Here is a 17958-nt window from a genome sequence, read left to right as displayed (position 1 = left end):
CCCCAGAACCAAATACTTTAGTTCAAAATGTTCGCTCTGAAATATATATTGAATGATTTGCGCCACATTTGAATGATTTAAAAAAAAATAGCAGACATACAAGCTCATAGCGCGAGCTTGTAGATCTGCTATTTTTCAATAGCTAAATTATAACATACTGATTAAAACACCAACAGGGGTTCCCGTCCAAAATGGGTTAACAACGCTGGGGTTATTTCAGAGGTCACTTCCTTTTTGCGAGTTGGCATAGAAAAGTTGAAAGGAGAACAGAGATGCATTCATTTAAAAAATACTCGTTGTACAGTACAGTAGGTACTGAAGTGTATGTGTTGTTGGATGGCAAAATGTCCATTTGCATTAAGCTTAGTAATGGAGTGGAGTTGGGTGGGAGTAACTCTTGGCTGTATCATGCGGTGTCAACAGCACCGGGCCGTGTGGGACAGCACTCTGGAAATGGATTAAAGCATCTTCAGTAATGTGTGCTGACTGTGCTCAGTAATGTGTTGCCACATTGTTGTTGTTGTTGTTGTTGTTTTTTCGACCTTTCTGAGAACAAAAGCTTTCAGCACAAAAGCATACAATCTGTTCTCTTTACACCTCATTAGAGGTAGAGATGCTCTCATCGATCTGCCACCGATTTTAAATTGGTACACCATTCTACGGGGCATATAGCATATAGTAGAGACACCCAATTAAAAAAACCACAGCATAATAACTATTTCCGGTGGAGAGTTATTATGCATAATGTAACATGCATTTAAAATGTCACAGAAGTATCATAAAGTGCCCAGTTCCAGCTATTCCTCCAATTTTCCATCCACTCCAAAACAATGTTCGGTTTTCCACAATGCTTTTCTATTTATGGTGGCAAAAATGGTTTTAAATGAATGAGACAGGAGTGTGTCTGCACCTCGGTACTCTATTTGCCAATTACCAACGATACGTCCTGTTGATTGAATCAGTTTGTGAAAGCCAGACAACAGAAACGCACAGCCATTTCGATCAAGAGTGCCCTCTCTTCTAGAGAGCTAGATGAACAAATATGATTGACTATTCTATGAATAATATTACGGTCAAATGGTATAGACTAGAGAGCTATGTCAAGTTATGATTGACAGACACACACATCTAAAGAAAAATAATACAAAAATAATACACAATATACAGACATAAGTACAGTAAATACACAAAAGGACTCGGGCCGACAAAGCCATCATAATGCTACCTATAGGCGCCTCTTGTCTACTATCAATGCAAGTAAAAAACATGGACAAAGAAAATACCTTACTGTATGTGGTGTGTCACACATGTATTGTCTACTAATTTGTGTGAAGGTCTGAGGAAGGGCTTTGTCCCAAAACGTTACCACTTTCAAGTAAAAAATGTTTTTTATAATTTCTTTGTCAAAATCTGTAGGAGTAATATCCTGGTGGCGCTATAACAGGCCGATCTAAAACATTCATGGCACAGTTTCCCTGCGATCGGGGCCAACACTGCTGCGATGCTTTTGGAAAGTTGAGCCCCGTTGCGGATTGTACCGTCTGCATATAAATGCAGAGGTTTTGACAGGCACTCTCTAGATTTGAGAGGAATTCATTCTCGTACTGATGAAATCGAGCAATGCGAGTTGGGAGTTGGATTCACACTTATTTCATTTTGCCACATAATCTGTGTAAAGTGATTCCATCGAGAGCTATGCTACAAAGTTAATTATACTTTTTGAGGGACAGGCAGACTAAAAATGTGAGCTGAAGAAAGGATAAAGCTCAGCTTATACTCCATTACACAACAGTGTGGCTTGCCAACAAGCAACGCTCTCATTCCACAGACTATAAATTAAGCATAATGCTCTCATGAGACTGGAGACGGGATAGGAGTATTATTGCTGTTACTTTTTTTTTAACTAAAAAAAAGAGCCTGGGTTCATGGATCCAAATTATTTTTTATTTATGCTCTTAGTTTAAGTTCTTAGTTTAAATATTTATAAAAAATAAAATAAAAAAACCCACAGAGACATAACAACGTTCACTTACAAAGCAGCTTTTTCTGTCAGTGCTCCTTTCGATTGGAACAAACTCCAAAAATCCATAAAAATCAGATCACTGCCTTCCCTAGGTCAATTCAGGGAAATTATTTCTAGCACTTTTACTCATCAATGTAACTGTTTTAATTGAGTCTCATCTATTTATTATATTTATTCTAGCTTTGGACACTTTCTGTTTTACAATTCATATTTTGATATTGCTGTATTGTAGAGTGTATGTTGTTGATTTTGTTTTTTGTATTTTGTGCTTTGTATTTCGGCTACATTGAAAATGAGGGCTTGCCCCTCAATTGTACTCCTAGTTTAAATAAAGGTTATGATGATGATGATGATGACTTACAAAATCTCTCAAAAGTAGTTTCTACAAGCTCACAAGATCGCCTACCGTATATTCTCTATTTTTTCACGGCACTCTTGGACGACAATGAATCTATCTATAAAAATAAAAATAAACATTGCAATATGGAGAAACAAGAGGCATGCCCGGCAGCAACAATATGTTGTTGATGGTGGTTAGGGCTATAAATCAGTCACCATAATGACATTTTACTTTAATTGTCGCTCAAATAAAATAGTTTCGTTATAAATCAAATTAAAAATGTAATATCTGTTTGGCTTTTAGACTTTGTAAACAAAACGGGACAGATAAATAACTTACATGATTGAATAACATATTATGATTGTGGATTATCTCAAATAATTGTGATTATCTCAAATAATTATGCGATTATGTAATAATACGTGATCTTATGTGTTGTGCACTTGCAGAGTAAAGGAGAGCCGCTGTTCCCATGCATGGACTGCAGTTGTGTGTTCAAGAAGCTGGGCAGCCTCAATGCCCACATCAGCAAGATGCACATCGCCCTCATCGAGGAACCCTCCAGCACGACGGTACGCAGCCGCCACGCAAGCACAGCTGGGGTTCAACATTTAACCCATTCTGACCTGAGATCAGATTCATACGAGGTTTCCACTGGACAACACACTGGTCTGATTAACCCATTCTGACCTGAGATCAGATTCTAAAAATGTCAGTCGTTCTTCGATTTTTCAAAAATAGCAGACCTACAAGCTCGTAGCGCGCCACTCGGTGGCGCGCTATGAATAGCCATAGACCCAGGCTTTTATTTTCGTTCGCATTGGGCTAAAAAAAAGAAAAGCCTGGGGAAACCCATTGGGAAATTTGGCACAGGAAGCCCACATTTCGCTAACCAATTACAGTGCAGAGGGGCGTCGCTCCAAATTTGGTGACGTCAGTGTTCTCTGCTGTTTTGTACCGGGGAGGGGAGGAGCCTGGAGGGGGGGGGCAGGGAAGGCGGGTGCTCAGATCGGTCAATCAATACGTTCCACCGCCTGTTTTCGACAGACACCCACCCCTCTAAACCAGAATATCACACAGGCTGGGCCAGGCTAGGGGTCGATTGAAAACAAAAACACAACAAACAAGAGCAGGTGTAGGGCAGCCATAGGTGAATGGGTATAGAGAGGTCGCCTGGGAAACAGACGGTCCCAGGTTCGATTCCCAGCTCCGGCAATGTGTCCACGAGTAAGGCACTTAACCCTCTAACACCCGCATTCATTTCTACTTGCAAAAAATAGATTTCAACCTTACTACTACTTTGTACTACTAGCACTGACACTAAAAAAGATGTTAAAAAAAAAAAAAAAAAAAAGTTTGATGAAAATTTTATAATAATTATATAATAATATAATAAATTAATAATTTACATTTGGGGGATATCTTTCACAATAATGAATAAAACATGTTCTAGACATTCTAATGATCACAAAAAAACATATGTTACAATTATTTTACCTACTTTTATTAGGGTAAAGGTCAAAAGTTTTAGGTTAAAAAATGTTCAAAATTGCACAGAGTCCAAACATTTTTTATTTGTGTGAATTTGGCATTGCAATGAACATCACTGATGACATTCAGGTGAAAAAAGAACAGAAAAAAATAATAATAATTTAGTAATTAATTAAAATAAATTTGTTGCTAAAAAGCAACCCTGGGTGCTAGAGGGTTAACTGCTGTCTGACCACTTGGGTAGCAATCACCTGGGTAAAGCTGAAACTTGAATTTCCCTTGCAGGATCAAATATAGCCTGGCTAATAAGCCAGACCGAATCAGCCGTTGGCAAATAGGCCTATTGTGATTAGGTGTGAAGAAAATCTGTGACACACTATTTGCACTTTGAAGTGGATATTGCTGTGGATATTTAAAATCTTTTGGAGAGTTTTCTTTTTAGCCAGAGGTACTCTGAAGTGGTGGGCAAATGGGAGTAACTCAAAGGTTGGTAACGGCCCGGGTTGAAGGGTCATTAGTGGTGGAGTGGAGTGGTCCAGTAAACCTTCGTCCAGCAATCCTTACAAATTGAGACATACAGGGACTTTCATTAATGCGATACAAGCTTTAGTTTTTAGTATGAATATAGTATGAGTTAGAACTATTGTATTAATGAAACATTAATTACCAAGGAAATCATTATGCATTTTTCTTGTTAACCAATATGTTTATTATGTTTTAATGATCGAAGAAAACGTTACCAGAACACGAACACAACCACAATCGCTCAGTCAACTCAACGTACCACTTTCCACACCCCCCATCATTAGGATTCATGTTATCGTCTCCTCGCTGGCTTTGATGGCATAATGTCTGTTAGAAAAATCAGCATTTCAGACGCAATCAAACTCATAGTCGGAGGAATCTCACCCCCAGTCACCTCCTCTTTTGACATGGCGGCCCTCATTCTGGCTATCTGGCCTCTTGTTCTCCTGCAGGAGGTCGAGGCGGGGGAGGCAGGGAAGGCGCCAGCGGGGTCAGACGGCAGCGAGGGAGTGACAGACGTCATCCAGCAGCTCCTGGAACTGTCTGAGCAGGTCACCGGGGAGACGGCCCAATCACAGCCCCGGGAGACGGCTATCGCCATGGAAACTGCCATTAACCAGGACATTTTACAGGTGAGTCATACTCCCACAAGTTTTAAGTGAAAAGTTTTTGAAAATGGCTGTTTTGTAAAAATCTTCTTCTGCCCCTAATGCACACATGCAGCGTCATATGCTTATGAAACTTTACAGTATGGTAGAGGGTCATGCCAAATAGCACTGAAACCAGTCTTACTCTAATTGGCCAAAGGGGGGCGCTATAATAAGCAATGTTTTTTAAATGAAACCTTTGAACAGGCATGACTGATGCCAAATGAGGCATACGTCCTGGGAATGACGTAAAGATCATCCATGCCCATATGGGCCCATATGGGCTGTGATCTGGCCTAGTCCTGAACGTGTATTTTCTGTTTTTTCTCTCTCTCTCTGAGTCACCCTAATGGCGATCTGCGCTTCTGTGTGTTCATGCACTTTATTGACAAAATTGTTTTTTGTGTTTGCATAGGATGTGTGTGTGCACCGAAGTCATTTGAATATTTGGGTATTGGACAGGTTATTGCTATTCATAAAGAACATGATAAATTGCACAGCCCCATGCAGCCTCAAGTGACGTTATTTAAAACTTTAATAGAGTTATTTAATGGAATAAAAAAATAGATTATTTTTCACAACAGAGAACACTACGTTGTTTGCCAGAGGGTGAGAGCTCGGCATGGAGATTATGGGATGAGTCATATAATATTTCACAACATCGCCACAATCATTTAGCCAAAGGAGACAACAAGCCCAGACTTTCATTCCCATTTTGAACTGCTGCTGACTGCCTGAGCCTGTGGGTGTTTTGGATAGTGCTGTGCTACTGACTGGGCCTGTCGCCTTTGGTTAAGTGTTTTCAAAGACTGATAGACTCATCCAATATCCTCAGTGTGAGCTCTTACCTTCTAGCATATTATTGCATAACTTTCTCTATTTCTTTAAATTGAATTGATCTTGTTTCACCTCTATGCACACAACTGCATACTCCAAATGAAGCCTAACCTTTCTGTTTGTCTTCGGTTGGTGTATGCTGCAGAGATTTAAGAGACTGGCTGAAATGTTTTTACATTTTAAATGTAATGTTTTTTTTTTTAATTATACACGTATACAATTATTATTACTTTTATTTATCTGGTGAATCACTCACACCAACATTGTTTTTGTAATGCCGTTTATACAGTAGGTACAACTTAAGGTACAAGACAGACAGGCTTGTCCATAAATTGACATAGTGAAAAAATAAGTTTACATATATAGTACATAAATCATAGAATGTGAACTACAATGCAACTTGTTAGTATTTCCTGGTTCTACATAGACGAGTTGCCAGTGCAGTGAGCACTCAAAAGAGTGATTGATCAGTATGTGCGCAGTCGGCTCATTTGACATGTTGTGGTAGTGCTGTGCCACGGGGAAGATTTGTGTCAAGAGGTGCACGCACATCCACATATTGCAACGGATGCAGGACCCGAAAACAAATGACTGAGTGAAGAAAGAGGAGATCAGGACAGCACACTGTTTAAGTGACGAAGGCAGGTTAGGTCCTCACTATTTGTTCTCCGCATTTGACCCATCTCTTGGAGCGGTGAGACGCAGCCAAGGAGCGGTGAGCTGCAGCCGTGCTGCCGGGAATCTGATTTGATTAGTTGATTTGACCCCCCAATCCAACCCTTTGATGCTGAGTGCCAAGCAGGGAGCCATAGGGTCCCATTTTTATAGTCTTTGGTATGATCCGGTCGGGGATCGAACCCCGACCTCTCAGTTTCAGGGCGGACGCTCTAACCAACAAGGCCACTGCCACATTGTTTTTCTACTCTGTTTGTGTCATTAGTGCTGACAAATTATTTGAAGTTGAAAAGTGGTGAAGTGGTCCTTTAATACATTGTTTTTGGGAGCTTTTAAAACGGTGTGTGGATCTCCTCTTTCTTTTCTCAGGATTTATGTTTATCCCAAATAAGTTTTGCTTCTTCGTCCGCGGATGATGGTACGCTCTTAGTCTCAAGATTGTTTTGGGGGCCCCATCGTATTTGAGCTCCACTGCAAAGAATCATAGAATATTTTCTGCTTTAAAGTCCTGTAAAAAGTCAGAGAAATTACTTTGGTGAAGACCAAATATGGCAGCAGTTGTGAACTTGTGTATAGTCTAGGGCTGGGGCAGTATGGGCCTTTTGTTACCGTGGTTATCATCCTCGCCCTTACCGACGGTATTGCCCACTCAAGTCATTCAAATATATGAGGTCAATATTCAACATTATGCTCATATTGACATTAACCCATTCTGACCGGGAACCCGTTTTGGTGTTAGCATCATGTTATGCTTTATCTATTGAAAAATAGCAGATCTACAAGCTCATAGCGCGCCACCGAGTGGCGCGCTACGAGCTTGTAGGTCTGCTATTTTTGAAAAATCGAAGAACGACTGACATTTTTTAGAATCTGATCTCAGGTCAGAATGGGTTCATCAGACCAGTGTGTGTCCAGTGGAAACCTCGTGTGAATCTGATCTCAGGTCAGAATGGGTTAATCATATTCCTCCCACGGGGAGCAATTATACAGCACAGGCCTTCCTGTGTGCTCTGCTAAATAATAGTCATTATCAGCCTTTCAACAGCTGTGTCTGGTTATTATACGTACAAAAGCAAGTCGTATTTAATTTTTTTAATAAACTGCCAAAAGCTACATGTGTGCAATATGAATACAAATGGATAATTTACTCACTGATTAAGCACCTGTAGCGGTCCAGAGTTGGTCATGATGATCTGTTTTTAGTATTGTGTGTTTCTTTGGGTTATGGGTTAAGACCAGTTCTTCAGTGTCCACTTTCCCTGATATTTGAATCCAAGTGCGGCCCCTTTATCTGTCTACAGCATTGTAGCATAGGCAACTGCAATACAAAACAATAGCTAGCATAATGATGCTATGAATGAATGGCAACCCACCTTTTGAAGGATAGTGCTTCCTGAGCAGCTTTATTTAATTTAAATTTAATTAAACTTTACTTCAATATTTTCAAATAATGTGTTGCTTTCTTGTCAATAACAGCTGTGCAAAGTACCTTAGGTTGTTGATTTAATTTGGTTTGACACAGTAAATCTGGGAACCCATCTGTCTTCAGAGATTACATTATACATAACGCAATGCATTTTCTACTTTCTCCCCTGTAGTACCTGTTCTGCGTATGCCTAGGGGTACACGTACCCCCATTTGCGAAACGCTGTGAACGACCGTAGTTCTCAAAGATGCAAACATATAAAAAGTTAATGGTCTGCATTTGTATGCAAGGCACCAACTTGCTCATGGAGGGCAGTTAGGGGTAACCTGACTCGGCCAGATGGGGCAGCAGAGAGTACACTGGGTTCCCCCCTCCTGCTCCCATCTGGGAACTCTCAGGCAGCCTCGATGCTCCGGCCAACCTCTACTCTCTGCTGCCCCATCTGGCGGAGTCAGGTTAACCCATTCTGACCTGAGATCAGATTCATACGAGGTTTCCACTGGACACGCACTGGTCTGATTAACCCATTCTGACCTGAGATCAGATTCTAAAAATGTCAGTCGTTCTTCGATTTTTCAAAAATAGCAGACCTACAAGCTCGTAGCGCGCCACTCGGTGGCGCGCTATGAGCTTGTAGATCTGCTATTTTTCAATAGCTAAAGCATAACATAGTGCTAACACCAAAATGGGTGCCCGCCCAGAATGGGTTAAGTTAGGGGTTCAGTAGACTGGAACTCACCTATGCTTTTTATGGCATGGGCAGCTCCCCGGAGGATCCGCCGGGAGAAACTATGCTGGACATGAGACTAATTAATTAGAGCGACAGAGAGAGAGAGAGAGAGAGAGGAGTGTGTGTGTACATGTGTGCGTGTGTGTGTGTGTCAATTTAACAAAGGTGCAGACGATCAGAAATCAGCAGAGAGTGAGCGACGTTTGCCCTACTCTATGCCAGACTTTTTTTCTCCCTGGAAATAAAAATGTTTCCGAGAAAAAAAGGTTTCCGAGGCTAGGGGTTCAGTGGCCCTACCTCTGAGCCACTGAGACAATGCCACTGCATGGCATTACAATCTCTTTCTACTGAGAATTGACTGTGGCCATCTGTCACATCTGCTATAGGAAAACCCCAAATGTCTTTGTCAAGAGTTTCCATCTCAGAAGCAACAATTCTCTCGTGTTAGTTGTTGACACGCTTGTTTAAGCCAAGTGTCACAGAAACGCAGTTTTCACAAGGATTTCAGGTCAACATGCTTGCATTCTGTTTAGGGCTGCAAAGTAAACGGTTGACTATTTTCTTTTGGCGTTTATTTAATTGATTGGTTCTTCAATTCACCTTTTCCCCCTTATGCGTTTCCGCAGCAAGCTCTGGAGAACAGCGGGCTGAGTGTGGTCCAGACACAGACCAACGGAACTCCCAGTCAGTCCCAGAACCAGACCACAGAGGGCGCTACTGTAGCTGTCAAGAAAACAACTGGCCAGGATAGGCCAGCGAGGGAGAAGAAGAGGAACATATTCAGGCAACCAGTGCAGATGCCAGGTAGGGTGGCACTCACAGAGAAGTGCAGATAATCGCATTCATAATGCATTATACTTGCACTTATAAGGCATTGTAACACTCGTTATATATGTTTATAATACTAGAAAAGTTTCCTGTAATAATTTTGATGTAATTATTTATTACCGGTACATTCATTTTAATAATTATTATGAACTGTTGTAACTGTACTTGAATGTGAGTTTTTGCATTTTTCCATTTTCAATTTTAATTCACTAATAAATATAATTAACAGCACCATTAGATCTCCATATATGGAGCTGACCTTTTTTGACATTCCATATGTTGATCTGACCTCATCAAACCCTGTACACAAGACATGCTCCTTATATGGCCAATACAGAATTAATTCCATGTTGATCTGACCACCCATGCCAAAGCGTCAGCGCTCGCCCAGCAGTCTGCCACTAACGAGGCAGATGCGTGCACGAGACCTCGCCCTTTAGGGCGTGGTCACTTCTCGTCCTTAGGCGTCTTACTGGTAGTAGTATGGTGTAACTGTTAACTGTTAAACCATAATCCCATATCGTATTCCTATATAATGAGAATATCATCAAAACCTGTTCTGCCTGGTTCTCCTCAGTGGCTTGAGCAATTGATCTGAACATTGCACACGGCCATTGACCATTAGCAAAAACAGTATGCACACCTGTTTTTCACTTTCCCGTTTAATAACATTTGTTGTGTAAACAATTTTACATTTACAAGGGAGGTAGAGGGAGGGAGATTGGGATCCTACGATAGTCACTCTAATCAACTCTCTAGCCCCACCCTGTCTTACCAGCTGTGCTCAATCTACGCCATTAACACGCAACACCACAACAAACTCTGTATGGAATTTAGCCTTTCAGTTGGTGTAACTCCCCCGGTATACGCAGGGACGTGCCCAGAATAGGGACGCTAGGGTTCAAGAGACTTAAGCATTGCATTGGCACTTCTATCCTCTTGTTTTGTGGACAGGTTCCATCAGAGAGGAGAACGGTGTGCGCTGGCACGGCTGCCCCTACTGCACCAAGGAGTTCAAGAAGCCCAGCGACCTGGTGCGCCACATCCGCATCCACACCCACGAGAAGCCCTTTAAATGCAAGCAGTGCTTCAGGGCCTTTGCCGTCAAGAGCACCCTCACTGCCCACATGAAGACGCACACGGGCATCAAGGCCTTCGAGTGCCAGTGCTGCCTGAAGTGCTTCTCCACCTCCGGCAGCATGAAGGTGCACATGCGACTCCATACAGGTGAGCCTATTAGAGGGGGTCTCCTTTATAGAATAGAAGAGAGGGGCCACCAAGGGCCTCTTGAAACATTTATGCTCGAGTTGTGCAGAAATAAATGTTTACTAGTGTCTGGGACACAAAGTGTCTGTGACCCTTTTTCCTCGACCTCCACTCGACTGTTTATTTCCCTGCGTTGTAATTCAGCTCACAGTTATTTCCAGGCGTAGAACCACCATGAATTTCAAAGGCTTCTCAATAAGTGGAATCCTTGTCCTTGTCACATCGCATGCTTTCATCTTCTTTGTTGATATGACCTTGTGTGTGTGTGTGTGTGTGTGTGTGTGTGTGTGTGTGTGTGTGAACTTGATAAAGAATTTGCTTGTTTTATCTTGCATCCTCAGTCTGAGCTTGATTGAACTCTGGAAGGCAACAAAAAATGTATCCAAGAAGTCCTTTAACCCAAGTGCCATCAATCAATATATATATATATTTTTTTTTAAACTATCCCACGATTTGTGTAACCCATTGTTTTCACCCAGTGCCAATTATGTAATGTAATCCTGGGTGCAGTTTCCCCGGCAATCAGGCGCCCCGGCTAGCCAGGGGGAGGCAGTTTAGAGATCAGGATTACTGAATGTTTTTTGTGAGGCAAACTCCACACAGAATGGGCCTTTTGCCGACCCCACCTAGGGTATGGGCACTGATGATGGGAACCCAGGACCTTCTAGCTGTGAGGCGACAGCACTACCGACTGCGCCACCATCAATATTTTTTAATGACCTCCTTTGTTTTACTAAGGAGTAAGGACATGTCAGGCCCCAAGCCATGTGCTCGGCCCCTTAAAAAGATATTTTCACAATATCACCATTGAGGTATTAGGGCAATGATATTGTGACATTTGAATTTGTATCGGCCAGTACGTCCTTGTTAGCATTCATTGATTTGTCATTGCAAATGTCCTTGTGTAACATTGGCTGTTTTTCCCAGGCGTGCGTCCTTTCCCATGCCCGCACTGTGACAAGATCTTCCGGACGTCAGGCCACAGGAAAACGCACGTGGCCTCCCACTTCAAAAGCTTGCAGCAGAAGAAGCACAAGTTTCCTCGCAAAACCAACAAAGCAAAGGAGTCTAAGAGTAACCTTCCGCTGCCTGATATCCCCCTTCAGGATCCGATCCTCATCTCTGACCTCGGTGAGGTTTTTTTGCATGTTTTTCTTTTCTATGGCTCATCTCGCATGCTCGTATGTCTCTTATCTTACTTAACCGCACTCAATGTTCACACTCCGGTGACCTCAAATCAGTGTTTCCTGAACCTAGGGTTGCCACCCATTTTGTGTCACAAAGAAGTATGCTGTTTTTAAAATTTTCTTTAATCAAAAATGTCCAATCTTTTGTAAAAAATATGTAAAAATATTTTAAAAGCTTAAAATAAAGAAAATAATAGTGAGAATACCGGTAGTCGATCTAAAAGCTGACGACTCATGGCTATATGTAGGTAAGCTATTTTAGCTGTTTTTGAAATAAGGCTTAAAGCTTCTATAAGCTATACTACCGGTATGTCAAAATTTTATGCCTCTCTTTTTTTTTTCTATTCAGCCAGCAATGGGTAAAACGCTCCCAAAATATTTAGTCTCTGTGACACATCTAGGGGCCACAATCTGCATTCAAAGATGTTCCTAGAAGCTTTGTCATTGGTCGAAGAAAACCCGGTCGAAATGACTAACCAATCAGGAAGTAGAAAGGCAAATCGACCAAATCAACCAAAAAAAATGTGGGGAGCTTTTTGTCCATTGCTGGCTGTCTGAATTCCAAAAAGAAAAAAAAAGGTAATTCAAATGTTGACATATTATTGCTTATAGCAGCTGGTTAATTCATAACATATTGTTTTGTTTGGGTCCCTGGAAGACACCAAATAACTTTTTTGAATCTTAAGCTGAAAAAGTTTGGGAACCCGTACATTATTCGCATTATTCGGAATACTCTGCCGTTTTCCAACCATATCTCCATATAAGGACCATTTCACCCATTTTGAACCTATTTTCTTATAATTGGTCCTCAAAATGCTAATAATTATGGTACCATTTTTGTCTTCTCGGTCTGTGTCTCAGAGGAGAGCTGTGGACAGTTCAGTAACCCGCCTACCAGTGACATCATCGGTAGGCAGGTTTGGTCATTTCTTGTACATGGTCACAGTCTGCGGTCACACCAGTAGTCTGTATTGCTGTTTAGTCCAGGGACTAAAATATACAATACAACAAAAACCCCACAATGCTCCCGACATTCAGTGTGTCAGATTCATCCTGACCAGCTGTCTCTTGATTAGCCAGGACAGGGGCAACCGCACGAGCCTACTACACCAGTGGTGTAATGGTGATTTTTTGTTCGGCACCACAGCAATTTAATGACGTCACACGCACGCAGTGCACACGCCTATTCCGCCTACATGTGTGCATGCGCACAGAACAGTTGATAGCCTAAGAGCCTGTATTGTTTATAGGGAATGAGAGTTTTAGACACACAAACACAAAATTAGACTTAAAATAATCAGCCAAACTTCTTCACTGCGCTACGTAGCGAAACTAAAAACTTTGCTTTGGCCGAATCGTTTCTTTGATGGAGGAGGCATTCTAGCCAACTGGAGCCATACTGCTGTGTCGCTTACCGTATGTAAGAACTTGCTTTCATGTAAACAGTTAAACCTGTTATGTTATGAGTAGCCATTTGATTTGGCCACGGTGACATGGCGTGGGGGCGCGCCCACCGCCAGTAAACCTAGACCACTGGGTACTTGGTGCATCTTGGAAATTGGAATGTCTTGTGTCCCGCGGTTAGGTTTGTCTTCTCTTTAATCTAGTGGGATGCCTTCTAGCATGCACGCGTGTGCACCACAGTTCTGTTCCGTACCTGCGCGTGCACATTACAATTCACCCTTTGTCAAGTCCCGCCCACGGCTGTGCCCCTCTTCGCACCCATTGGTTGCCGTTTCGTGTTTGGACAAAAATCCTCGCTCTCCATCCACTACCATTGTTTTTCAGTTGCTTCATATTGATATTCTGTGCACTCAATTCTTATTTTAAACTTTGTGTGAGTAAAAAGTAACATCACAGGTGCAGCATGGTGACTGGGCATATCATGTTTGTTTAGTTTTTTCCAAAAAAGATGCTTTAGCAAATTTAATATAAATAAGGCGGAACCGGAGCGGAACAAGGCAGAAAGAGCCTGCTGGTTAGTCAGTCAGGGACCAATCAGAAGGCTGACAAAGGGTGATTATTGCGTTCTACGAGCATGACACCACTGGCCTACACCTTTTGTTATATTGTATTACTTGGGAAGTTGGAAAGAAGGACAAAGGAAAAAGGAAAAAATTATCTAACACAGAAACAACATTACCATAATCAGTATTAGTATTAATGTTTTGTTCTGGTTCCATGCTCAATAATTCATTGTTATGGATGCATGAGTACATTTTTTATTTTTCTCAGACATAATAACAGCAATAATAGTAATAATAACAAACATAAAAGTATATACATCTAGAAAAGATCTCCTCACAGCTCTGATCTCCACCAGGACTGGTTGCCCACCCAGGTCTGCGCCAGTAGTTGGGTGCAACCACCAGGACAGTTTGTACGACAAACTTTTGACTTATCGAGTGTCAGAAACAGCCACACCTTCGGTCGTAAAAACTCTATTTATGACTGACATAGCCATGGGTAGGTGAGCAGGCCTGGCAGAGATCCTTTCCAGTTTAAGTAATGTTTGTTAAGTTTAAGTTATACTGGATAAGTTTAAGTTATACAACATTGTGGTATGTAGGTGGTGGTCTATGTGTACAGTATGACTGATGTGTCTGTGCTGCCTTCCTCTGCTGTCTCCAGGTCTCATGCAGTCTCAGAACCCTCGCCTCGCCTTCCAGCAGTACCTGGAGATTGTGGGTGACCGGCCTTACAAGTGTCAATTCTGCAATAAGGCCTACAAGAAATCAAGCCACCTTAAACAGCATGTCAGGTGAGATGTCCCCCAGCGTCAGATTCACCTTTTCATTTCAAACGATTATTGGACCACGGCCCCTTTGAGACGATGTTTATCTCTGGGACACTAGACAGTGTTCAATTTAACGCTGAGTGCACAAATGCCAAGATTAATTTGTGCACCCGTGTCAATCTCCACTGCCATTGGCCAGAGGAGATATTGGCCATTGAGGTTCAGGTAGAGCAAATAGGTGTTCTATCTACCTGGTATTAGGTTTTAAATGTCTCAGTAGAAAACGTAACATTTTCTATGCTTTCTACATTTATAATCGTAGCTAAAGCTAACGGTACTAAAGGTGCTAACTATGTACATATAACCGTATGCTCCATATATGAAAGCGGTGAGTCACCGTCAATTTACCTTTTAACATTGCTCCGGTCAGAGAGCCTCCGTCCCCACCCGCTATGGGATTTTTAAATCCAGCTCCATTGAAACTCCATTATAACAGGATTTTCAAAGCGCTGTATCTCTAAAGCTTCGAGCACTGTCCATGGTGAGCCGTCACGCACTCAAAATAAAGGAACATAGAGTGTAGACTAGGTGACCCTCTCTCCATATTTTCCAATCTTTACAAGTTTTCATAAAGATTGGCACATTATGCTGGAACCAAGTGGAGGCAGATCATCATTTCATGACAATCTGCTCTTTTGGGTCTCTTTGAATGCTTATTACATAGCAAAGCCTCAAAGTATGACAGCTGCCGAAGGCGGCGATCAACTTTGATTCCACTAAGCCTACAGGCTTTAGCTCTCCATCTGATGCAGACGGCCGAGAGAAGTGGAGAGAAAAAGACTGAACGGGACAAGCTAGACAAGTTGAAGGAGAGTGTCTGGCGAGTTGGGCTGAAAACGAGAAGGAATGAGGAGGGCAGGGTGAGTGAGTGCATTTTCCGGCTGATGCCTCGGAGTCTGGCTCATATCTCAGACCTTGAAGAAAAGTCTACACCTTCACCTTCCCCGGCAGGTGCTCCCCCCTCCCCTGATTGCCGTTGCCGCAAAATGCACTCACTCCTTCTGGGAGGAGGGGGAGCTCCAACGGATAAAACAGAGGAGAGCGACAGGAGAAAGATGGTGAATTCAGTAGAGGCAGAGAGTAGAAAGGGTTAATCTGAGCTGGCTCACCATCAGGAGCCACGGGCACATTAACACAGAAAAATGCTTTCCCTGGGTGCTGAGGGATTAGCTTCAAAGAAGGACTTTTTTTCCCTTTTTTTTTTAACACTTTATTTTGATTTTTATTGGTGAATAAATGAAAAAACATATGTGTACATTTTGTTGTATCCGACATGTAAATATCCCCCCCCTCCCCCCAAATCAAGGTCAGAACAAAACAAATAAAACAAAGACAGACAGTACAAGACAGTAAAAGTAATTAGTAAACTAGTTTTGAAAGTACTAATGAACAAAAATAAATAAAAATAATAATAAAATAAAATAAACAGCATTTTCCATCAGGGTATGGTATCTAGGTTACATACATTGTATCCATCTTTCAGTTTAGATAGTAAATTGCTCTATATCCAACTGTCTACTTACTGAGGGCCTCTAACCAGAGGTCGCCCAATGTCAGGTTTGGTGTGAGGTATCAGATTGTACAGGGGAATATGGGTTTAAGTGAAAGGTATACATTCTACAAACTCTATGAAAGGGGTCCAAGTCATAATGTATCTCAAAGAAGGACTTTTACCAAGGCCCACAGCAAACGTCGTCTTGTAGCGAGAATCACACCACTTACCTCAAAAGAAAGCTTATGTTGTCGGCTCTAATTAAAATTTCTGGAGTTATTGACCTTTATGTAACACCTGCTTTTGTCTAAAAGTGGTGTTTTTTAACAGAAAGCTGAGATATTCACAGTTTTGTGTCACAGACATTGACAGGCAGATATAAAATTGAACACAATTACATACTATACACCGAATGAAAGCCCTGAATTTCCACTTTCATGAGGAAAAAAAGAACACATTGATCCCATCCTCTGTTTGTCAGTAATTGGCTTTTTTATTCAGCTTGTGATCATCAGTTTGCAACGTGTTGTCTAGCAACCCCGTAACTCTGCCATATATAAACCGTTTAGAACCGGGTGGATGTTCCCGACGCGTCCATTGCGGTCTTATCACTGCAATTATCATCATCATCATCATCATCATCATACTATAATTCAGCGAATGTCTGAATGTCTGAATGTCACTGACAGAGCGTTATCTCATCATTGACTGCACGAATCACTCCCACTTTTCACACAGGCATGGACCATGATTATATGGAGGTCTTAAAAGAGCCCTTTTTTCGATTTGACACATTAGTGATTAATAATGAATTTATTAGTGAATAAAAACAGCCGTTTACAGCCGTTTACAGCCGTGGTCTTTGTACGTGGTCTATCTCCGACCGAGCCACACTATTAGCACACATCTCTCCATGCCAAAAAAATTCTGCACGCTCCCAGAAGTGACCTAGGCTACTTTTTACAGACGCAACTGTCATATTTACTGTACAAATATTGTTTTTACATCACCACACGATCCCATGGGCAATGCGCCTGGGTGCAGTACCCCCCGCGGCCACAAGACGGGGCAAATATCTCACAACGGGTAAGGGCTAGTGATGAATAATAAAGTGTGCAATCACTATAGTCTGGTTGCTCTCCTCCACACTAACACGTGCGACGTGCGTACAACGAGACACTCCGGAGTCTCAGTGTTTTCCACCCGCTGGAAGCAGCCCGACCCGGACAGGGCCGGCCACTGCTGATGACGGTACCTCCATACAATCCATGAAGTTGTGATCTCGTTTGTTAGTTATCTTGTTTGTTCGTAGTAGTATGAAGAAGGAAAGGAGACATGAATCTGACCGCCTTCTGTCCATGGGTCTGTTATTCAAGGCTGCTCCAATGGTGGTAGCGTCTATGGGCGCCCCAGGTCCACAAAAGATTCATGGTATTACTGACCATATTTATTTAATAGTAAACACACTGTCATTAAGTTTGTTAACTCCATGGTGTTCCTCTACTCTCCATATTTCAAAAGTACTCCATCACTAAGCATTTGCATGGATGGTGCTTATCAATATCCAGCTCTTATATCCATGTATTTTTTCTCTTGACACCTCCATTAGCATTTCAGTACACCCACAAGTCAGCTCCATCCTTGACCTTATGATAATCGGCGGCGTGTCTCACATGCAGTATCATTTCAAACCG

General features: G+C 41.9%; 1 protein-coding gene across 2 annotated transcripts in view; it reads left to right on the top strand.

Annotated features, from left to right (window-relative positions):
• Positions 1–17958, top strand: part of znf236 (zinc finger protein 236) — a 95398-nt gene that overhangs the window by 16130 nt on the left and 61310 nt on the right. The window contains exons 7-13 of one of the 2 annotated variants that reach the window (XM_080768157.1): positions 2813–2935; positions 4832–5011; positions 9321–9498; positions 10477–10749; positions 11716–11919; positions 12837–12884; positions 14607–14736. In XM_080768157.1, coding sequence (XP_080624283.1) covers positions 2813–2935; positions 4832–5011; positions 9321–9498; positions 10477–10749; positions 11716–11919; positions 12837–12884; positions 14607–14736 — 1136 coding nt within the window. The remainder of the gene's footprint in view (positions 1–2812; positions 2936–4831; positions 5012–9320; positions 9499–10476; positions 10750–11715; positions 11920–12836; positions 12885–14606; positions 14737–17958) is intronic. The other variant, XM_080768158.1, reaches the window with a different exon arrangement.

This window comes from Protomyctophum bolini, assembly GCF_963924005.1.
Source record: "Protomyctophum bolini genome assembly, chromosome: 7".
Taxonomy (NCBI): domain Eukaryota; kingdom Metazoa; phylum Chordata; class Actinopteri; order Myctophiformes; family Myctophidae; genus Protomyctophum; species Protomyctophum bolini.
The sequence above is the reverse complement of the archived record's forward strand: the minus strand, read 5'-3'. Positions and strand labels throughout refer to the sequence as shown.